The sequence below is a fragment of the Melanotaenia boesemani genome, chromosome 3 (assembly GCF_017639745.1).
Source record: "Melanotaenia boesemani isolate fMelBoe1 chromosome 3, fMelBoe1.pri, whole genome shotgun sequence".
NCBI classification, from domain to species: Eukaryota; Metazoa; Chordata; class Actinopteri; order Atheriniformes; family Melanotaeniidae; genus Melanotaenia; species Melanotaenia boesemani.
This window is the reverse complement of record NC_055684.1, coordinates 23280377-23305324: the sequence shown is the minus strand read 5'-3', so window position 1 is coordinate 23305324 and position 24948 is coordinate 23280377. Positions and strand designations below refer to the sequence as shown.

Genomic DNA, 24948 nt, shown 5'->3' with positions numbered 1-24948 from the left:
TGATGCAAAACCGGTTCTTTTATGAAACATGTTAAGATCTTTCCTTCTGTGACATATCCTTAGTGGCATTAGCAATGTTTTAAGGGCTACTATTTCTGAAACCAAGATTTTGGTATTTGCTGTCACAATTATTTGTCACCAAGCACTGATCTGCCAGCCAGCCAACTTTATTTATAAAGTATTTTAAAACACAGCAACCACTGACAAAAATGCTGAACATGGGAATCAAATGCTTTTGTAATAAGCAACATTTATAAAATAAATTAAATAAAATACATAAAAGTGTCTGACATAGAACCAGAGGGCACTACAAATCTTTACAAAGTATAGACCACAAGCCCCATCTGTCACTCTTCACCTCCCTCCATAAATCTTGTTTTTTTCATTTTAAATGGGTGAGTTTCATTGAAACATCTTTTCTGCTGTAAATCTATGTTTTTTTAACATAGGTCTTTGTGATCTCACAGAAATATATCAAATATACTTGATCCATTACATAAAGGATAATAATACATTTAATTTCCATGTTAGTATTATGGTAAACTTTACTTATTATGATGGGGGGGGGGAAACAGATTCTCGCACTCAGTTAAAGAACACTGAAGAATCTGAAAAACTTCTATTAATGTGCAAAAGAATGTATAGTGCATCCTTCCAGACCGAGCCGGCAAACAACATAACAAAACGGACTAATTTCTTTCCAGATATGAAACAAACTCTCAGAAGTTCCCAGAGATTAAAATAATTCCTAAAGTAGAGATGTCTCCATTTCCCTTAAACATTTATTTTTTCTAAAATTCATTTATTTACTAATTTGTTTGTTTGTTCATTTGTTGTATTTTCTTCCTAAAGGTTAGGACAACAACTATTAAATGTGGAGCCTGATGTCTTTGCTTCAAATGAAACTGATTCATATTTTTATTTTTGTAGCTTTTTAACAGCTTGCTTCAGATTTGCTCTGAGTGAATGGAAACCTGGCTGTTATTTTTTTCAGTTGTACTGTTCAGTCAGGTACAAGAGAACTAAATGCTAGCAGGTGGGAATTAATTGAGCTTTACGAACAGTAATTAAAGACAGACTATAGAACTTTTAAAATGTTCTCAGCGATGCGCCCCCTATCGACGGCTAATCCAGCGTCCATCTTGCATCTAACCTGTACTGTGAGATCTCGTCAGCCAGTAAAAGACTTATCTTGACTCTTGTCTTATCTCTTGTTTTTTCTCTTTCTCTCTTTTCCTCTTTTCTTCCAATAATGTCTTCTTGCATATCTTTGCTGAATCAGCCACAGTGCATGTTCAAAACAGCTGCTGTGTTTTTATACTTTGCTAGCGTGTGTGTTGCGGTGCTCAAAGCAAAACTCGGCTGCATCATCACACGGCGTCCCAGATGAAAAAGTTGCATAGTGCCGTTTCTCAGTCTCGTTTGCCGCTGGGCAGCCTCACATTAGATGTCATTGTGTTGTCAAACAAGTCCAGAACGCGGAGTTTTAAGGTCAGAGTTGCGTAGTGCATCTTTAATAGAGCAAACATAATCTTTTTGTCTTTCCCACATTATGCAGAGTCAAGACGTCCTGCCCATTTCACACATTTCTATGAGAGCAGAGTGGTGGAGACTTTCTTTCTTTTTTGACCCGCCTCTAGTGCAAATATGGCCTCTATCTGCAAATATGGAAACTTTTTGCTCATTGCTCAATCCTGAGTATGCATACCAGTTTTGTTTTAGGATAGCTGAAATATGGCATCACATTCAGTTTAACAACTTCAAAGTAATTTTTTAAAAGCAAATTTTTTTAAAAAAAAGAAAAGAAAGTAATAAAGCATTTGATGACTCTTGTTTTCTTAAAATTATTTGTGAAACACGAGACTGTACAAGAGGAATATGGGTCTGTGAACACAAGAAAATAATGAGTGAGCAACAGTGGAGCCTGGTGACCTGTTGTCATATTTCATTTTTAGTGACTCATTTGTGAGCATCAGACACAAATTTGTTGAAGCAGTTGATTACATTACACAACAGTCTGTTCAGTCTGGACAAAATTCAGTTTAAAATTTTAATTTTATTTAAATTTAACCTTAATTTTAATGGGATTCCATATCTGTATTTCCACATGGTTTTATTTTGGATGCTAAAGTGCCAGAACATGAATGTGCACATGATGCCAGCTTTTCCTAACTGACAGATTAGGAGCAGGATATATTTGCATTCGATTTGTGGAGCATTTCTCTCACCTGTCTTGGAGGAGCAAAAAGAGCAAAGAAAGAAAATATGAAGCTGGTTGAAAAGCAAAGACAAAAACAATGCAGACGAGGATGCAACTGTGGGGAAGGCTAAATGTTGACTAGAAGGAGGGAGAGTCGAGCTGTCTCACTTGCTTGGATCATTAATTTGTGTTCTAATTAGCAGGAATGCCACAGTTGGAATGTGACGCCTGCATAAGGACGACGGGAGTATGTGAGTGTGTGTGTGTCTGTGACCTGCACAGGCTCCAAGTCTCCTGGCTTGTTAGAAATGACAGATTGACGCTCTCCTGCTCCCCCCACCCACCAGGCCCACCCAACTTCTCTACCCAACCCACCCATCTGCTCTGGAAATACGCCAGATCTTTAGACCTGTCTTGTGTCCCTGCCATGTGGGTGTTTGTATGTGTTTCAGTCAGTTCAGTTTTGTCATTATTTGACTGGTTGGACAGTAGATGAGCACAAAAGAAAAAAATTTAAGTCATGCTTTAGTGGCATCCATCATTTTGCAGCTGTGAATGCCAAAGCCAGGCTGCTTTTTTGTGCTGTTTTGCCTTACTGTATAAGTGCATAAATGCAAGTATTGTTCTTCAACACAGAACACCAGCATCCTCCAGTTCACCACATCTTTTTGCTAAAGATGTGGAATATTGCAAGTCTTTATATTTAAATGTACAAGGGACCAGTTTCCAGCTGAGTGAGAGATGAAAATGGGCCCCACTCAGTTCTGTTCAAGGCTGTAATAGACGGCATAGGTCACTGTTCATTTCCTGTGTTTTTCCACTCATGGTGGATAAACTGCTTTAGCCGAGCTTTTCATCAGCTGTCCCCTGATTTTTAAAGACCCAGACGATGCAATGAGCATTTGGTTCTGCAGGGTCTGAAAACATTCATTTAGATAGTGCCAATATCCACTCTTCTAATACGTTTCTACTGGACATATCTTTAAGGAAGAAACCAGAAAAATGTATCAGTGCTGCCATCCTTTGGTCAGTGACATCACATTTATTAAGGCTGTGTGTTTGCCTGCCTGCTCAGGGGTGTTTTTCACTTTGTGTGTGTGTGTTAGGTATTCCAGCAAAGCGTCTAGCCCAGGGACAGAGGAGTCCTGGTCCTCGCGGTAATTGAACCACAGATCCTGCCAGACTGTTAGTCGCATGTCTTGCTCCGTCCAGAGCCTTTTATCGTTGTTGAATCAACACAGTCTGTGCGAATGAGAGGGGGTCAGTTACATAAATGCAGCTCTACACTCATTTTTCTTCGCACAAACCTTATACTTTAGTTTCACTATACTGGATAAAAACTTTAAAAGGCTTTCTGTTACACAAAGAAATTGCAAAATTATATCTTGTGTTTAATCTATTTATATATTTTCTTATATTTGTGAACCTTTCATTATATAACCCTTGAAGGTAGTATGCATTAACACGTAAATGTCTAACTTTCTCATTTATGTGCATGTTTACATAAGAGTAAGCGGTAACAGGATGTAATTGTAATACCTGTGAGGACCTGTTTTAACAATCACTGCAACTATAGTTCTGGTTACTGTTCACAAATATTGCATATTAGCTTGGAAGAATTTAATAGAATTTCTCTGTGTAGAGCAGCTTTAAATCTGTGATGTGGGTGGGTTTTCTCTCTTGAACTGCAACTTTTTCTTTTGACCAAGATCAGGACTTTGACTGGTCATCATCCCACATGAACTTTGTTCTTCTTTATGTCAATATTTCTGTCAATGTCTATGTCAAACTTATTTACAGAGCACATTAAAAACAATTCATTTAACCGGAAAGCTCTTCAATGAAACAAACCAAGAACAATAAACCAAACACGCTGGGTGGAGTCAACTGTAAGAAACGCAGCAAGAAGAGATGAGTCTTCTATAACACTCTTTCATGTTATCACTGGTGCGGTTTAGGCCGTTGTCTTTCTCCTAAGCCCACTTTTGAGATTTGTTTTAAGCCATTTTTTCAGTTGAATTCACTTGTATAACCCAAACACCATAATACCACCACCACCATGCCTTATATTTGGTAGAAGTCCTTGTAAAGCCTTTCATTGATGATTAAATAATAAATAAATAGATAGTGTCTCATCATTTTTACTAATGTTCTAAAAATAAATTAAGTAAAAAGCCATCAATGAATAAATTGTTATGACATGTTAAATCTGCTTTACTTTACATCACTGTGAGTGTTGTTAACTTTTAAATAGAAACAGAAAGATAAAGGCAACTTTATCATTCATTTTATCTTTAAATAAACATTTTTGCTGTATATGGTCATTGCTGTCTGTCTTTATATATTCAATATTCTGGTTTGTTTTGACAGAGAAACTAAATTTATCAGTCTTGTTCAAGGTTCTAAGAAATCAGACTGTTTCTCCTCCATATTTCTAGATTTTGCCGTCTCCCTAACAATAACATACTTAGGTTGTGACGGTCGAGTGTATTAACCTCTAAACACAAAAACATATTTGTACAGCTTGGTTTGATTTTGCTTTGCAAAATTTCCAGTATATACCTTTTTTGTATACATCTGTCCACTTTTGTTCCTCTGGATGCATAGCGTGTTCTTGTGAGCATCTATGGTCAGTGGTATCCATGTATGTGTTTATTTGTATCCAGATAAGTTCATGTGTCTGAATGTTGACAGTGACAAAGTAATGAGCTGATGGGTAGAACGCAGCAGGTGAGATAACCTGAGCTGAACCAGATTGTCCTGTCTGGTATGAAGGAGAGACTAGTACGACTGCAATATTTTTGGCCAATAGAAACATGACAGGCACACAGCCCAAAGAATTATAGGCATACTTACACCATTAGCTAGCAAGACAGAAATAACTGCAGTGGCCATAATTGTTTGTGAAAAGAGAGTCCAGGGTTTCTCTCTCTCTCTCTTTTTTTCTTTTCTTTTTTTTTTTTTTGTCCACATATCTTTTTAGATATTGGGCTTTGGAGTGTGAAACTAAGTTGAATGACGGCGGACCATGATCTTTGCTGAAGGGCGAGTCAAGAGGACAGAAAGAGTGAAGGAGCATGTGGATGAATGTTTCAGACTGTTCTGGATGAGCAGAGATGCTGACAGCTCCTATCTTTTCCTTTTTTGTCTGACCTGGCCTATGTCTGTCTTATTCTCATTCCCTATCAAAATATTATTACACTTCTCCACATATCCAGATAGGATTTTATATGAAGTCCAGTAAGACTAAGCAGTTGTTGGATTGATTAGGTTTCTATCTACAGAATACCCCCCCCTCGCAGTTTATCCTGAAGAACAGAATGAGAGCAGGGCCGCTGGTCAGCACTCTGACTTTCTGCATCCAGATGGTAGATGTGAAAGATCCCAGTTAGGGGTCCCAATGCTGCGTCCTTGAAGCTAGTGATTTATACACTGGCAAAGGCATCCAAAAGGCAGTTGAGGAGAAAACTTACTATACGTTGTGTGCCTGTGCCTGTGTGCTGCATCATATGTTTTCTATTGTGTGTAATTTTAAGTTCATTTTAATAGAATTCAGAGTTGATTCATTCTGGAGCTTAACCATTGCTTTGTATCATTAACAGATGTGTGTTTCTGTTTTTGCATAACCTTGAAGTAAACAGGGGAATGTTGCCTGCTGCATGAATCTCCGAGGGTTTTTTTATTCACTAGCACCTCCTACTGTTTCCCTCCGACTAACTGCCATCGGCCATGGTACAAGCAGTTTGCCCCACACTGGTGGGCCGTGTACTTCCTAACAGGCTTTAGCTCCCATTCAGTTCTACTCAGCTTAGGCCCCCCCACACACAGAGAGCATCCTTCACAACAGGAGAGGACCAGACAAGGAAACATTTAGTCTTTTCATCTATTCATCCTATTACATCCCAAAAGTCAGCTGATTCCCAGAGCAGGGAAGAGTGACTGGGAGGATTTGGGCTCCAGCAGCAAGATTAAAGGAAGTTGGGGAAGGAAGGAACAAATAAAGTATAAAAGTAAAGCATGATGAAATATGAAGGGATAAGTTTTTATGAGGAAAGAGTATTTAATGTAAGGAGCTCAAGTTTGGGTTCTTAGCGTTGAGGCTGGAGGAAGTTTGAATCTTATTCATCATCGTCTTTTCCTCCTCCTCACTTCCTCCTTGTATTCCTCTCTAACATTTTCGGCTGTTTGTATTTTTCTCTTCCTTGTTTGTTCTACTTCTCTCCCTCCTAATTATGATAACTTGTGGTTACATGTAGGAGCTAAAAGGATGCATTTAGCTTGAGAATTTGTTTTCATGGTTGAGTCTAGATTTAAAAAAAAATAAATTATATATATATATATATATATATATATATATATAAAATTTAAGTTAGAACAGGTAAAGTTACAAGGGCAATGAACCATTATGCTCATTGGTTGAAGTCCCAGTTTTGAGAGCTAGATTCTGAAACTACTAGTTTGCACATGTGGACAAAAGTTAAGTATTTTACCATTTCCGGTGAGACCAGGCTGCCCTGGAACTGGAACCCCGTCAAGGATGAATTAAGGTTTGTAGAACTGGCACTGCAAAAAAGACCAAAAGGAAACTTTATGGATGTTAAAATGATGGGAGAATTTATGGATGATGCAAGGCAAGAAAAGGGAAAAACTGGAAGAAATAGGAATCAGAAATGAGAGCAGTGTTGGGAGCTACTGTGAATTTATGTTGTGCTATGATTCTGAATGGATTGAAGAACTCCGAAACAGTCATAAAAAGGGAAGCAAGAGGGTAAGGAGATGGGAAAAGACACTAAGAAGAAAGATTAAATGAGAGCAGTCCAAGACAAGAAACCTTGGTCATGGCTGAATTAAAAACTTCCTGGTTCCAGATTTGGATAGGAAGCACCATCAACAGTTAATCAGTTTAAAAGTAAGATTTATTCTTAAACATCAGATCACTGCAGAATCTGAAGGGAAGCCTCTATCAGTGACTTACACCCATGTGAACATTTGTACTTTTCCAACGTGTATCAGTATGGCTCTACACTTAGACCCCCAAAAGACCTATTTGGTGTTGGGGCTGCAGACACTGCTTCAAACGATGACTGAAAAGAAATTAATGCAGTCTGAAATGAAAATAAACTGGTTGCAGGAAGCAGAACTGCAGGTGGTTGGAATAAAGAAGAAGCCAATGGAATGAAAAAGAACAGGTCTTTATTATGGTGAGTAACTTTGATACGCTCGCGTTGTGCCCAGTGCCAGTCCATCCGTCATCCAGCTCTCCTACTGATGAGCACTGGAAGCAAATCTGAGGAACCCGAGCTTTATTTTGCTGCCTGGGTGACTTGTCTGAGTCGTCACAAGCGTGTGTCCCTGCATCCCTCCACGACTGACGTCTCCCAGGCTTGGTTTCATCCACTGGGAATCTTGCCTCTTTTCTTACTGCTCCCTTCCATCTCGCCTATTCATTATGCAGATAGGTTTTTTTTTCCTTTTTTTCTGTGCCAGTTCTTCATGTTTATTTGATCTTTATTTATCTCAAATGTTGCTGCTGTTTATCTGTTTGCAGAGCGTGTTCGTATGTGCTCTGGATAAGCTGTGAAACACAAAGGGCATCAATCACTGTCACTTAGCTGCTCAACATGTCGCTCATGCCGACAGAACCCTCCTCCAAACCTTTCCTGCTTAGTCTAACCTCGATGAATTTCCAACTCCTTCGATACATAAATTTACGAGGGGGTAGAAAGAGTGAGAGAATAGGCGAGAGAGCTGGATGAGGACAAGCAGTTTTGTGCTTTTGCAATCTGAGTCAAATATATGTTTACAATTTTACAAATGAGAAATTCAGAAGCGCGCTGTCAGTTCTCATATTCTCCAGGCCCATGGCAGCCTGCCCGGCTCTGTGGCCCCTCCTGTAGCACACTTCTGCAACACTTATTTAGATGAATGATTAAAGTTAAGGCACAGCCAGCAAGAGTCTCTCCATTCTTATTTAAGGAAGAATGGGCAAGCTGTCATCTTTTGATGCATTGCCCGCTATCCTGCATGCAAACAAGACACGCTCTCTCCACCGATACCGTCTCACTCCACAGTCCCTCCCTTCATCTCAAATGTGTCCCCAAAGACCTGCCTTGGTGATTGATCAGGTGCTACTGTGGCATCACATGTGGGTAATCTGCCTACCCAGAAAACCAGGCAAAAACACCCCCGCATGCTGATCTGTTGTGATCAGTGAGATAGGAAGAATAAGGCAGGACTACACACAGTTGATCTATGGCTGCAAGTCTGGGTCCTAAGAAACCCCTAAAGCAGTGCTTCCCAACCCTCGTCTTCAAGGCCTGCTTTCCTGCAGGTATAAGATGTTTCCTGCTGCAAGACACAAATTAAATGGATCTCTGACAAGCTCTGCACTGGTCTGAAATAGAGCCATTAAAATGACAGGTGTACTCCAGCAGAGAAACATCAGAGGTTTGCAGGACAGTGGACTTTGAGCTGAGCTGGTTGATCCCTGCCCTAAAGGATTTATAGATAAGGTATACAGTGTCTGTATTAACTGCCACTGTTTGTGCATCATAGAGAAGTTGTATGTTAAAAAAGATAGTACAAGGGATATTAGCAATTAATCTTTTTAAAAACTTTTTCCAAGATTGTGATAAATAGTCAAAGCTTTCAGGGAGAAAAAGAGGTAGAAAACTGACCTTTACTAACAGCCAACAGAGTGGAGATTAAGTTTAAAAGAATACTTCATTGAATCTAGATAATGATTGCGCCTCAAATATTCGATGATTATAAACACAAATAGATTAAATATACAAACACACACACCTTGCAAATATCTCGAGAGGTCAGTTTTCTCAGCGCCAAAAAATCATCAACAGGAAGTGATGCTAATCAAGATGATTTAGTACTAGGATAAATATTATTCTTAAATAATTCGAAATAAAAATTATATTTAAAATAACTTAAAATAACTGATGCTTCTACAATCAGCACTTACTCAGCCAAACATTTGACTTGATATATATAAACCAAAAGCAAATATAAATTATAAAAATAATAAAAATGCAACAGCCAAGCTCCTTAGATCCCGCCTTTATCCAGAGTTGTTCAAAGATGAGGTGATGAAACAGAAATGTATTGCTGGCATCACATTTAAAATGAGCATACAATCATCAAATTCCAGTATCCCAGTTTGGGAACTAAAATGTTGTCCGTCATCCCAGCTATGTTAAAAATGGTGTCCTATTTGAAATAAAATATCTTTTTTTTTTTTTTTTTCATTGACAGAACTCTGATTATTTTTTAATCTTACATTTGTAAGGGTACAGACATGTCTCTTATGTATGTGCATGTTTTATTTATATCAGATTAATAGCATTTTCTATGTCATCAGTTGTTTAATATTGGCAGTAAAGCAGCATTGCATCATGATGGGACACAATGCTGCACTGAGTCCCAACATGTTGTTAACACTGTATGTTTATTTGGCTCTGGTGACTGCACAGTCTCTCACATAGCTCCATAATCCCTTTGCATTTAACAAAAGATGGTGTTAAGATGAGTAGAATATTATTTTATTAGTGCACTGAATCTCCAGGAGTGCACATCCTCGATTTAGAGCTGGAGGTATGCTTTTCCAAAAGGAAGGGACAAACAGTTCATTAAGTCTTATCTGAAGCTTTTGGCCACACCTGGCCTTTTCAAGTTTGAGTCGCTGGGCTACAAGCAACGTGTTTGCTGGAGAATTTAAAGCTGAGAGTCACAGATGGAAATACTTTATATTATGATGCACAAACAAGTAAAATTTGGAGTAAAAACATGTAAACAACATGGATCTTGATTAGTAATTGTTAAAGGGATTATGACCTGATTGTCTATGTTTCATCAAGATGGTTTGATGCACTTTTTACAGGTGAACGGAAGAGATGCCTTGAGCATGAGTAAGATAACGGTTGGTTTGTAGTACAGGATGCACTCATGATAAATATACAATCCTAATGCAGCACCATTAAAACAAACAAATGAACAAAATTATAAATATAAGTTTTAATGATTTCCTCAAGGGTGAACATTTGCAAAACTTGAGAAATCTGTTTTTTGATTTACAGCAACATTACTTTACTGCAAAAGTAAGAAAAGTTGTTCTTTTGTTTTGGCTGTCTGACATTTTCACAGTTGTGCTTGCAGTGTTTTGCATTGTGGGAGTTAGTAGGAGAGGAAGACCACTTTAATGCATAATGAACACTTTTTTCCAGCATGACATAGAGGTATTTCTTTTAGTATAATGCTGAATCTTTTTTTATTATTTTTTTCCATATCTTTGTTGCAGAGTTAATGCCATGCCATATATTTTGACTAAACTAGTCATAGTGGCAATTTTAGATATTTATCAAACTTGCACAATAATATTTTCCAGACAATTAACTTAAAGTTTTAATTAATGGAAGAACAATAAAAGGCCTTGTAGAGTGATCTAAGATGGAAATCTGTGGTTTGAGTCCTAGCTGGTCAGACCATCTACTGCATGTCATCCCTTTCTCTCATTCTTCATTTACTGATGATCTTGGCAAACTCAATATTACAAACTTATTAAAAAGCCCCCAAAATAATCTAAAATAAACAAAATAAATAAAATACTGTAAAGAAAAGAAAATGAAAGTATATACGTATTTTCTACATGTAGTATAGTGAAACAGCAAAGAGGCTTACAGATAATATGTTACCAGTTCTGGTTATTTTGCCATTAGTATGAATAAATGAATAAGTGAATGAATGAAAAACATTCCAAATTCTTCAATGTTACACCAAAAAAACTTATAAAACAATATTTGTAAATATTTGTAGTTTCCAGTGAGTCAAGACATCTACTTGAAATTGTCACGCTGAGTAGCATTGATAAACCAAACAATAACATGACAATCCTTATTTAAATGTACAGTTTAATGACTTGTAACTCCATGTTGCATTTATAAACCAAGTTTTAATAATAATTTAAAAGTGAAATATAATTCAACAATGTGCCAGTGGGCAAATCTGGGTTCTGGTAATACAGTAGCCTATTAGCTTGCTTCTTTCAAAGAAAAATCTAAACAAACCAGCAGGAAATTGAATGTGTTGCACTGTAATAGTATTTCTTTCAACCACCTTGTATCGGTGCTGTAAAACAGTAAACCACTGCAGAGTGAAACAGTTGACCGAGCCAAAGCAGGCACTTGCTCACTGAGAAGTTGTCAGAACTGTTTCATTTTTATGTTTTCTTTCTGTTTAGTTTTCTTGAGAAGTACTTGGGATTTCTGAATTTCCATCTCCCTCCAAACTCTTGCAATATTGCCAGCATATTACACTTAAGCCAGCACATAATATCTTCATAAATCTCTCTTCTCTGTTGGCTTCAGATGGAACAGGAAAGTATTGAGTCTCTCTTTTTTCTTTCCTGTTTGTGTTTGCTGTAACTTTTTTTTTATTATGGAACCACAGATTCTTTAAAGTGAAACTTTTTCCATTATCACTAGAATATTTATTAAATTTAGTTTTAAGTATGAATTTTTTTTTTTTTTTTTTTTTTTGTGAAGCTGAAATTATTTCAGAACTAAGCTGGTCTTCTTGAAACAATATTACAGTTATTACTTCTCAAGAAACCTCTGATTATTCTCTTTGGGCTGAAGTGATTCTCATTTTTGTCTTATTGCACTCATAATCTCACTGGGTGTTGTATATATATTGTCTTTTTACCTTTTCTTTCTGTCTTTGCACTTTTGCCTCATATTGTCTTACAGACCTTTCTGCCTTCTCTACACTCGTCCTCTTATTCGTTTTCTTTTTCTCTCTTGCTTTGTTATCTGCCTCGGCTCCATTTCCCTGCTTTCTGATACTCCCTGACTCAGTAGCTTTCATTTTCATGATAATCCAGCGACACCACTGGACTGCGAAATCGCTTTTACTGCCTTTTCTTTTTCTCCTTGTACCCCCTCCTCTTTTTTTTCTCTCTCATGCTCATACTCTCCATTTTACCCCCACTGGTTTATCTTTTTTCCTCCTGGCTTTATTTTGCCTTTTTGTAATTAAATGTCATTTTCCCTTCTTCCAGTTTTTTTTTTTGTTTTTTTTTTTCATGGGGTGGAGGATGGGGGATAAAAGTAAGAAAAAGTTTTGTTTTGTTTTTTTTTAATGACTGTCAAAGCCGAGTGAAGTTACTGCTGGTAAAGACAAGGATATCACCTTCAACTTCATCTTTTTTTTTGTCTGCTCACATTCCAATTCCACTATTATATCCACTGAGGTGCTTAATGTATGAACATAGGTCATTAATATGAGTGATTTTTTTTTCCATTGTTTAAAGTGCTGACTGGAGAAAGAGTCCAAGTTAGATCAGACCTCTGGCAGTGAATAAATAATCTTTGTTTCATGCAGTAATTCATGGCAATTCCTCATTATATGTAACTTTTTTGTTTATTACTAAACATCTGTGGAAAGAGAAGATGTGGATTTGTAAATAAATGGAGAGTAATTAACAGACTTGGTTGTGAAACATCTTTTCTTTGCTAAAGTTTTAAAGAACTTCAGAATTATTTTGAGCAAATTTCCAGGTCCAAGCAACCCCCCCAGCAGCAATCAGAACACAAGGTTGTACAATCTAAAAAAAAATGTTTGAGGAAATGTAATTGATACCCCAGCAGTTTGGCAAGAACTAGTAACATGATGCCTCCTTATGTTGGGGCTCAACAAAGTGGAGGCACAATCAAACCAGATCTTGTTGCTGTCTGTGCCACACTTTGCTGAGCTCCTTAAGATTGCTTTTTACATACAGTAACACAAGGAAAGCAATAACAATATTTAGTGTGAGTTAGTGTTTGATGTGATATATTTCAAATGTTCTTAAGATCACTATGTGCAATTCTATGAATATAAGCAAATATAAGTTTTTGTCCCGGTTTTGCCCCTTCCCAACCAAGGACGGTAAACGCCTGATTATCTTACGTCTTATAAGATTTTCCTATAAAATTATTATTTGGTCTGAGGTGTGTTACGAGCGAATTTGTCCTGACAATTGGCTCCAAAACTGGTCATGGCCGACAATAAATATTGAACATGTTCAATATTTACGACCATATTTGGGTGTGTGGAAATCTGACGACTCCTGAGTTGTGACCGTGTGGATTTTGATGTGGAATGGAATTTAGCGAATCAGAGAGCGAGCTGACTGGAGAGCATGGAAGGATATAAAGTCCATGTTCATGCTGCTTCCAGTCTTATATTTTTCTGTTAACAATAGTTGCATGACCATCATCATTACCTCGCCTTGTATATCCTCTACCATGCTGGGTGTTGTATTTTTCAGTTGTTGCCATGGTTTTTCTTCTTCGTTTTTCCACTTGTTGCTGTTTCTTCTTCTTCGTTGTTAGATCACATTTGGTCCTGTGAGATTTTTGGCTCAGAGGACTAGCTTGTAGATCGGTAGCGGGACAGCATCGTTATGTGTGTTTTGTTTTGTGCTGAGATTATCGGAGCACACCCCACACAGTACAATCAAAAACTGTTAATCTCCAAGTGTGAGGTCTCAAACAGATCAAATATGTCATCAGATTTAAAAAATCCTCATGTGTGTACCAGTCTTTAGGCACCAAAGTTGCAAAATTGCGAAAGGCACCTGGCTATATCTCTAGAAAGAGAGTATAAACAACTTAACACTTTCCACCACTAGATGGCAGACATGTGAACTGGGTCGTCAACAACTGGCTGCCTCCACACCACCTGCTAGGATGGTAGGAAAATGGGGTCTGGCAAAATTCTTACATGAAATCTGCAAGATGAACTCCAACCTGGTTCTAACATGCATCCTGTCTGATTTTGTCATAAGTGGATATTGACTTCTCAGGTCACCAAATAGTTTGGATGACCCTAAAGGACAACGTGTCTACGTAAAAATTAGAAAAACATAGACTAAATCACATGACATGACTCATTCGGAGGTGATCTGGACACTTGTGGTCATATCCTTTTAAGAGTCTGAACAAAAAATCTTTCCCATGTCACACTGAGTTTCCACTAGCAGCATATATATTCTTGCCATATTGTTTCAATGTAAAAATCTTTTGATGTAAATACAAGTTTGATTTCACCAACAGACTCTGCTGACAGTTCTTTGTTGGAAAAACAGTGCTTTGTTGCTTAAAGTAGTGATTTCCTGAAAGGGAGGAAATTGTAGGCTGGTTTAGTAACTTATACTTTATATTTGTGAATATTATGTTCATTAGATTACTCTGTGAAACCAGCCTCTGGTGGATATTTAAGGTCTCCTTCCTACAAACAAAGTGAATATCTCAAAAGGGATTTTGAAGCAGCTTGAAGCCCAGATAAAAGTGGCCATTGAAGTTTCTTTGGATGTTTACATTACAGGAAAAAATATTCAATAGTTTGTATGTAGCACCACAGTGTAAACAGACAGATTTCATCACAGAGATCACAAAACCCATATGGAAATGCAGTATGTATGTAGATAAAAAGACAAATGTGTGAGCCACAACTATGAGCTGAACAACAGGAGACAAGGAATAGATATCTTTGAACAAAGCTGTTAACAGAGTGGAGATGGTAATCATTTATCTACTGGTCACCATCCACTACAAAGTGCTAATCACTGAAGGGGCTGTACAAGAAGGAGACAGAGGAAACTGAACTATAGGTGCTAGTTTTGAAGTTCTGTTTAATCTTTACTGTCTGTGTTTATGTATTACAGTATTTTAATCGTCTTTCTTCTTCCTCTCTGTCAGTTTTTATTATTTTTTTGCAGTTTGTCCATGTGTTTCATACCTGTTATGAATTAACTGATCTCCACGTATCTGCAGCCTTTTAGTCAATCTTTTTGAATTTTTACTCCCAGGTTTTTTGGTCCTCATTTGCCATTTGGACTTCATACTCTAACATTTGAGTGGTTCAAGTATTTTTCCCTTTTGTAGTGTATTTTGCAGATGACCTTTGCTGTCTTCTTTTTCACCCCTGGATACTCCTGCTTGCTTGGCAGCTTTGCCGACTACTTAACACACTGATTAATAAATGTGAGATTTAAGATTTTACCTGTGTTTATGTTATTTGGCCCGCCTTCCTGTCACATTATCACACTTTACCCAAAGTTACTTCTTTATTTTGAGAAAAAAAAAAATCAGATTATGAAGATTCACTTCAGTAGCAGTACTGTGGGGCTTATTTGTGATGTGACTTTCAGTGTTCAGACTTTTAAACTCATGAAACTTGATATTAGGCTGAAACGTTGACATTTCACAAATAATCTTTGTCATGAATTAAATAGTTTGGTTGCATCTGTAACAAATGACCTTATTAATTTGGTTTTGGACTTTGAGTTTCAAACCTTACGTTTCTGCTAAACATTACAACAGCATGCCCACTATCACAGCCTAAAAACTGAACTCAGTCCGTAAAAGACATTGAAAGATGTTGATGTCAATTTAATGCTAAAAATGGAAATGAAACTGAAGAGATCAAATTAAAAAGTATTACATTCTACAGACTTTTCAGTGCAAACAGTTTGTGGCAAGACATTTTTAAAAATGTCACTTCTGGTGTTCAAAGCTACAATGACTATCTTTACTTTTAAGATGTTTCACTTGCCTCTGGCATAGATTTTAATTGAATTTTGTATTTGTCTCCTCCAGAAATAGTGAAGAGTACTTAAGATAAGAAGGACTGAAAACTAAAACTGATGTACCTTCAGTTTTGCAGCATCTTATCCCCAGTTAGTGTACCCTGACTGCTGAAAGTGTGTTAAACCTTTAAAAAGAGAAAACAATTGGTAGAGTCTGAGCTTGTGGTTTGCAGTGCGGTGGGAGTGGAACTGTACATTTGACTCTTCTGTGTGGCAGCAGATCAATGCAGCCTGGAGCACAGATAGAAATGAATTGATTGTCACCAATAAAACTCCAATTAAACAAAAGAACGAGCCTCAGAGAGGGGCTCAGAGACAAGCGGCTCTCATCTCCTCATCACTCCATGGGGGTGGTGGGAATCAGATGTGTGCTGGGGAGCTGGTGAGCATTGTTAATTTCCTCTGACTTCTTTTGCTATTAAGGAGGTGTGGAAGTTATGGATGAATGTTATAGTGAGCAAGCTGCAGATGGCGGTGATCAGAAAGCAGATAAAGAAAGAGTATGAAAGAAAGTGGAAGCAGAGACAGAGGTACAATGATTGATCCAAAGCATTCTTAACAATGAAAAGAGATCTTAATTGTGGTGACATGTGATATATCAGTTTTAGCAGTCAATTGTGGAGCTCATTTAACTTTATTTAATAAGTTACTATATCTTTCCTCACTAAACCCTTGCAGAATCTTGTCACTTTTGCATCTCTATTTTAGCTGCACTTGTAATCTTCTCATTGAACATTCCCCACATTTCATTCTTGCAAGTACTTTCAGGCTGTTTATAGGCCTTCCATCTAGGCAGCAACTAAGTATGCTTTTTGCTCAGATGAAGGTCTTAATGAAGTTAAAAGATGATTCATGTTCCCCTTTCCTAGAAAATGTACAAGATCTCCTTACCCTACCCTCTCCTCCTCGTACTTCTTCACTAATAACATTTTCCTCACTATATCCCTCTATCTTCCAAGCTCCATAATCTGATTGTTCTTTCTGTGATTGTGCTTTTATTGAGTTGCCTGGATCATACATATGTATAAGTCCACCACAATACTTATTTCACCTTCTGCTACTATTTCCTCCAGCATCCAACCAAACAGGAATATTCAACCTAATGCTATGTTAACACATGTAAAGCTTCACTTCACTGGGGAGCCTTGCAAATATCCATCCACTCAAGTTTTTACTAACATGTACTTTCAAAAATGTTTTGTCTGGTGAATTAGGGGGTTTGTTTTCTTGGAGGTAAAATAGATTTTTTTCCTCAGCTAGGTTCAGCCCAGTTGCCAAAGTTTCTTGAGACTCTGGCTTGATCGGTATAACCTTTTTTTTTTTTTTTTTTGTCAGGCCATGACTTTTTCCAACCAATGAGGGAGGTTTGTTAGTAAGTTAATGGCATGCTCAGGCAGGATACAGGCCTTTGCATGGGTCCTGGCTCTGTGATAATTTAACTTTTGGACTTTTAATGACTCACTCAGCATTTTTTGATAAGTTTGTTATTTCACTTGGTGACAGCCAATATGATATTTTGTCCTGTTTTGTCACTGATTCACCCAGTTTCTCCAGGTTTCATTGAAACGCAAAGTGCTTTGGTCAGAATGTGAGAAGGATACAGTGCAACAACTCCTTTCTAAACCCTGTCTTAGTGACCCTATTCGTGGCAGCTGATTTTAGCAGGTGGAGTGAAAATGCCATTAAAAGTTTCAGTTGCTTTCGAACAGAGTACAGTAGGAGCTGTGCTTCACTTCTTAGCCTATTCATGTTTATTTGGTGCGCAATGCAACAAACAATTTGTGCATTGCCAGGTTGGATGTGCTAACAGTACGCTCTGCATTGAAGGTAAAAGTCCAGCATTGGTGCAGCACTCTCTGTTTGTTTATTGGGTGATAGAAGTTGGTTCCTTTTTCTCCAAATTCATATGAATAGGTTGTCAAATATTTTCCCACTAAGCTTGAACTAGGCCAGAACGAGGTCACTGCTCACGTGTACCTCTTGAATAAGCCCAAACTGATGTCTTGCCCTGAGGATATTATGAACCTCCACCCTCTGCTGCTTGTATCCTCATCCTTCTTAGTAACAGCAATGCTCAAGATTTCTGCAGATACATCCTGCATCCAAGTCTACAGTTGGAAAGACTAGCTGCTTCCTGGATATTTTGATTGGTTACTTGGCAACTGGTGCCAAACTTGGAAAGGATGTGTGTCCTTCTCCCCTACACCCTTCTCTTGCAGACAGTGCAACACATACTATTTCACATGTGAAAGCAGCTTACTGTTGTCTGACAGTAATGTCTGAGCCTGCTGCAAATCTCAATGGTTCACAGAACGACAGAGCTTTAAACCAACACAGCACCAACCAATGTGACAGAGTTCAGGTACCTAAAGATATATGTTCTATAAATCTGCTTACACACACACACAATTAAGTCCTCTTTAAACTTGAGGCTACAAAGAGATTGTTTGTCTGTTTATAAATAGTTTATTATTTCAAAGCTTCATTCATGGTGGAATTTGTGCTCTGCTTTGCATCATTATCTTCTCATGGAAGCTGCTTATGGTTTCAGTTCTTGACTGATGGTATTATATCTACAGCCATCAAATTCTGAAATTCCCAAGCAGTAACATCTGTGCCTGCACGTGTGTCCATTTAGCACATCACCTTGACAGTATCCCTCGAGCTATCCCTCTAAAAGTTACTTTTCACTTATTGTAACTTACCTGAAGAGCATTTGATGTTGAAGAAAAGCACAGTGCTCTATTTCTCAATCGTCAATCTTTTGCTGGATGCGGCAGCCTGATATGACCTTATAGCAAACATTTGCTGTATCAAAAAGTCCATAGTTTATGGATTTCATGTCAAGAGAAAATATCTGATATTTCTTCCAACAAACACTCACCCTTTTAAATGGATTTACTGTCAAGCACAAAAAATTTCATATTTATGCTAATGGTAAGTCCATCTATTTATTGGTTTCTGTTGGCATTTTATTACATATGTGCTACAGACGAAGAGGCCTTTCCTCTATACTCATCTTTTTCCCTTCAGTCAATGTTTGTTAAAGTTGCTGACTGTGAACAGTCGCTTCTTCCACTTGTCGAACAGGTCCAAATTAGCCTCAGATATATCAGAAATTTTGTTTTAGCTTCATAAAGTTGACCATGAAGGTTAGGTAGAGGTGCACGTTGTGATTCTGCTTCTGAGGATGGTTAAGGATTATGATGATCATGCTAGTTTGAGCTCTGTGCCATACACCAGAGAAATGATTAGGACTGCACCAGCAGAGTGTTAGCCTGACAGATGGCAACACATGGAGCGAGCTGACAGCACTGCTGACAGCGCGTTCACAGGAAGTCCCCATATTGCATGCACTGTGCACACTGTTTGTTGCTGTATATATTCTGATGTTTTTTCTGCCATCAACTGAAGCTTATTTCTACCTGTCAATGCCAAAGTCAGCTCACATCACACATCACCCAGCTTAAAATTGAATGACCTATGCAGAGGCCTTCTGTCGTGTCACCAGAGGGAATAGTTAAAAATATGCAATGAGACATTATCCCAGTCACTAATCATTTGTCAAACCTTTCTTTTTGGCAATTAATTCCTCCAGTGGTCAATAAACTTTCAGTTATTTTTTTTTCTCCAATCAATCTACCAGCTCTGCAGCTGTGTTAATGGATAGCAAGCAGAAACAGGGATACTTTAATTGAATGACTGAATACATAAGGGGCTGTATTGAGTGCTGCACTTTTACCTCTATGAATAGCAAAATGTGGGTGTTATTAGGTTCAGTTATTTATGAAAGATGGAAAAAAAGCTTTGGGACAAACCTGTAAGCTACACTGGTCTGGATAGAAATAACAGAAAATAGCAACCATCCGTTCATGAGTACATAAAGTACAAAGTTACGATCCTGTAGTTTTATTAAAATTTTTGTTTTTTTATGTGTGTGTGGGTGTGTGTGTGTGTGTGTGTGTGTGTGTGTGTGTGTGTGTGTGTGTGTGTGTGTGTGTGTGTGTGTGTGTGTGTGTGTGTGTATGCATATAGATGACAGTGACAGTGATGTGATTGATGGTACATGAAAGGGAGCAGACCAAGAATTCCAGTCAATTAGCCCTGTGAATAACCACCTAGGCTGTGGATTAAAGGCAGAAAGCTGTCTGAACAAACAAAGACTCGCATCCATTACCTTACATGCAGAATTGTTTTGCTCTCAAGTGTAACTCTGACAACAAAATTAGAGTGTGTTAACAAAAATAGATGGTTTTGTTTTCTTGAATTCTGGAGATGAAACACAGCGACGTCTAACAACTAGAATGCTTGGGGATATAAAACTCGTGTGAGGTAAAAAAGAATAACATAGAAGAGTGACCTGTGCAGTGTTTAAGAATGAAGGGAAATGTGTTAAATGAAATGAGAAAGCAATGGAATTATTTAACATAATTGTAAAAGAAAAAAATACAAGGATGGATGGATGGATTGAAGTACTAAAACTGCTACATATAGCATCTTTTATTTTATCTATACAGGTTTTGCTCTATTTGATATGTTCATAATTGTGACTATGCATATTAGCACCACCTCTATCTGCACTACTGGCTTGGCTGCAATTACCACCACCCTTGACTCCTTACGTTTGGATCATCTGCTTGTCTTGTTTAGCAAGCCACCATTCATGTGTTGTAAATGTTAGATAATTCGTCATCACTTTTACATGTTCGAGCCTGCAGGTTGATGAGATTTGTTCCTGTGTTACATGTGAAACCCCATTTTTCTAAACCCTTGCTGATACGCAGTAGCTCAGCTGTCTCTCTGACATTTTTTTTATGTAGTGTCTTGCATGGGAAAAGTGTCAAATGCATACTTAATTAAGTTTCACATTTGAAATACTTTGGAAAAATTGACCAGAAACTGTGACTGAGTACTAAGGCCTTGCAGCTATACATCATTCTGATACTATTACCTGATATTACTGGCATATTCATTTGTGATGGATAAATGATAAAAGGCTTCACAGCTTGTGCCACTCTTCCTAAAGCAAAGTGATTAGAAACACATCAGAGCTTGTGTCAAAACACCACTGTCACATGAGCAACAACGTTCAAATCTTTGGACATCATCATCAGCATTTGAATTTGAATTGAATTGAATTGAATTGAAAGGTTTATTTGAACATAAAAACAACAAATTAACAACAGGAAAACAAAACCAAAGGAATATTTAAAAAAAGGGGAAAAAAATCTGCTCAAACGAGATGGGAAGAAGCCAGCTCTTATTCAATCTCACCCCCTCGCCACACACCATGAACTCCCTCTTTAACGAATTAATTTATGTAATGTCAGCTTGAGTTAATGATGTATGTGTATTAAAATGCTGCTTATACTGAATTTTATCATTTAATTTATGATACAAAACTTTTCTCCCATGCAGTGTCTGAAGCTGCATGAGGCCTTTTGGACATACTGTAACTTTTCTATATGGCTGAAGCTCAAGATTTAAAATCCTGGACCAGACTGAAGCAGTGTCAGTGCTTCAGTTGTGCTCTTGAGAGGTTGCTATGGCTTGCTTTTGTCCACTAGATATCAGTGTCACTGAAGCCTTGAAGCTTTGAATCTTTTTTTGGCACAATTGTAAGGAATGCCTCAATACTTCATGAGGGTTCACCTACTATTCATCCACCCTGAAATCCAGTTTGGGACTCTTTAACATCACATTGTTTCCTCTGGTCTTTCTGATGTACTGCAGCTTTAAATGCCACATTGTAATTTAAATTAAATTAGATTGTTTACTTGTTTGATTGATTGTTTGTTTGTATGTTTGTTCTTTAGGTGCTTCCTATTGTTGGTATTTATTTGTTTTTGTTTTTTTTTTAAGTTTTTTTCTTTAGTATTTGTTTGTTTTATGTGGCAGTTTGACCAGAGCAAAGTATCTTAATTGTGAGAAATTTAAAAGAATTTTGGAATTTTTCAGTAATATTGTCCTCTTACTTATTTGTCCTTTCAGGTCCAAGGGTTGGAAAAGCAAGTGGAATTCTCAGATTTGGGACCAGTGGGTTCAGTGATGAAGACCCTTCCATATGGCATGGGTGGAGGCACAGCTGGAGGAGTTGTTAAGCCTCCTTACCAAACCCGCATCTTCTCCACATCCATTGACCAGACACCCACGAAGTCCAAGCCACCCACCTACAGCTTCTTTAATCCATACGACTCAGGCCGAAACCAGACCCTGCTACTGGACCAGACAGGTTACCGGTCCAAGCGCAAGCCCTCACTAAAAACAAACATGAAGACCAAGAAGATGTTTGGCTGGGGAGATTTCTACTTCAGTGTCAAGACTGTGAAGTTCAGCTTGCTGGTGACAGGCAAGATCATAGACCACATCAATGGGACCTTCACTGTTTACTTCCGCCACAACTCGTCCAGCCTGGGGAACGTATCAGTCAGCATCGTGCCGCCAACCAAAGTGGTGGAGTTTGAGGTTCTCCAGCAGCAGCAGCTGCACCCTCACACCCAGCAGGACATCCAGATCCAGGACACGCAGCAGTCAACTATCGACCCCAAAGAGGGAAAAACCCTTAACTGTAGGATCGAATATGAAAAAACCGACAGATCAAAGAAGTCCAAAGCCTGCTTGTATGATCCGTCCAAGACCTGCTTCTCAGAGCACACCCAGTCCCAAGCTGCCTGGCTCTGTGCCAAACCCTTCAAGGTGATCTGCATCTTCATCTCTTTCTTAAGCATTGATTACAAGCTGGTTCAAAAAGTGTGCCCGGACTACAACTTCCAAAGTGAGCGTCCTTATTTCGGATAATTAAATGAGACTCGAATGAAAAAAGAAGAAAAAAAAAAAGAGACACTGTTAACGACAAAAACGATGAGTATGATGATAATAATGGAAATGATACTCATATTGATTATGGTGAAAAAGCAGGGGACAGTTATTTTTGTTGCCTCTGAACTGCTGTGAATTGTGGATTTAAATCATGTATAGTCAAAGTTATGGATGGTTAGGATATGGCTGATTATATTTTCCAACTTTGTATTTGTTAACCCCTGTTTTTATTTTTTCCTTTCTGTAAATACTGTACTCAACCTCAGCAGACTTATTGTTTTTAGATATATGTTTCTCAGTGTTATTACTTTCTGCAGTTGGAGAATTTGGTTAAAAACAGCTGGAATCTGTATTTTGCCCTCCAAGTACAGAGTGGCAGCTGTGCTGTGCCATCACTGTGTGGCAAACATGATGTTATGGTAGACTGACTGTTAATCATCCTCTCAGCTCTACATTTCAAACCATGGATATAAGAGAGTTATATGTATGAAAAATGCTATGCTGGATATGCATACAATATACTGTATGAACAAGCAAATTAAAATTTCTATAACTGTCTGTCTTTGACTGGGCGGATGGTTTCACTCAGAGCTTGAAGCACGATCGCAGGGCACAAGCTGTGGAGAGTAGTCATGTTATCTGACTCTGCAATGACGCTTTTATGAATTAAGCCACATTTTCTCTGATTAGGAATTCATACTCAAGCTTTCAGTAAAGATATGCAATTTTAATTTTCTAAAATATATTGGAGGGAAGCTTGTTATGGATTGAATTCGAACATGAAAACCAACCATGAAACATTCTTAAGATGATAATGTTTTTTTGGGGAGCTGATATTTACATTAATAAAATCCAATGGAAGTATCTGAAATGATTTTTAGTGACATATGAATATCCTGAAACTGAAAAGAAATGTAACTATTGTATTGGAGTTAACGAGCGACAGATTTCTGTATGTTTGATCGTGCAAATAAAGAAAGTATTGCATACCGGAGTGAATTTTTTTTTTTTTAGTTGTGCTTAAACTGCCAGATGGCTTCCTTACATTTTCCTGACTTTCTCTGTTATCTTGATCAGTGAATAACATTAATTATATCAGGGCTTAATCTTTTTATATTCAGAATATGAACTATTAGAATAATACCAACACAATACAATCATTTAAACCAGGGGTGTCCAAAGTCTGTCCTCGAGGGCAGCTGTCCTGCAGGTTTTCAATGTTTCCTGCTTCAACACACCTGACCCAAATTAAATGGATAAATCAAATTACTCCTTAATTTGAGTCAGGTGGTTTTGGAGCAGGGACACATCGAAAACCTGCAGGATTGTGGCCCTCGAGGACCGGAGCTGGACACTCCTGCTTTAAACATACGACTTAAAGGTTAAGATGGCAAACAGGAACCAGCCCCTTCTTTTCTACAATTCTAGTGTCTTGTCCGCAGCCTCCCTTTTGTTTTTGGGGGAGTCATTTTCTCCCCACAACTTTTATCTGATATTAGAGCTGGGAATTTAAGTAGTAAACATACACTCAATGCTAACTTTATCTACATCTTACCCTGGTCAAATAAAGAGGTCCAAGGACATCTAGGATTGTTTCTGCTATCTGTAATATTTCTTAGAAAAATGCAGTTTGATAAAGGTTACAGGCCCAAATTAATATTATAGTTTGGCATTGAATATTTAGATACATTCTTATAAATTCATACACACCTTCATACCACATCTTTGGAAAGTGACAGTCTTATTTAATTTAGACATAAACATTATACTGGTTGGCTTTGGCTTTCTGTTTTGGGTCAAAAGTGTGTGCTATCAGCATGCTAAAATCTAGAGAGCTCTCTTTGTTTCTTAGGCTGTGGATACTTAAATGGTCCTGGCAATAAATTTTTAAAAATCTCCAGTTTATCTGAAATTACGTTATTTTGATTTTTAAAAAATAGAAGTTGAGTAGATTTTAAACGTCAGCCAGTTTGATGCCCAATTATTATCAAGTAAATTCACACCGAGCGTAGACTGATGCAGAAAGATCTCCAAATTTTATCCAGCCAAGATGCATCTAACTCCTGCAGCTGCTGGGGTCAAAGTGCTCTGTCTATTTTCAGAATGAGATGACACCAATATGACCTGCATGGGAAGCATGTCAGGAAAAACCCACCAAGGTCATTAAAGCAAAAACATAGTTAAAGACTTTGCCTTTTTGGAGAAAAGTGACCTAATCATCAATCTCAGACTGCAGTTTACACTAACAGAAGATGTGTTTTGCTCAAAATAAAGACATATTTGCAGAAGA

General features: G+C 37.8%; 1 protein-coding gene across 3 annotated transcripts in view; it reads left to right on the top strand.

Moving 5' to 3' along the window:
• LOC121635491 (neurexophilin-4) overlaps positions 1 to 22690 on the top strand; it is a 45974-nt gene extending 23284 nt beyond the window's left edge. For all 3 annotated transcript variants that reach the window (XM_041978700.1, XM_041978683.1, XM_041978692.1), the window contains exon 2: positions 21831 to 22690. In XM_041978700.1, coding sequence (XP_041834634.1) covers positions 21888 to 22637 — 750 coding nt within the window. In that variant the 5' untranslated portion in view covers positions 21831 to 21887 and the 3' untranslated portion in view covers positions 22638 to 22690. The remainder of the gene's footprint in view (positions 1 to 21830) is intronic.
• The last annotated feature ends 2258 nt before the right edge of the window (positions 22691 to 24948 follow it).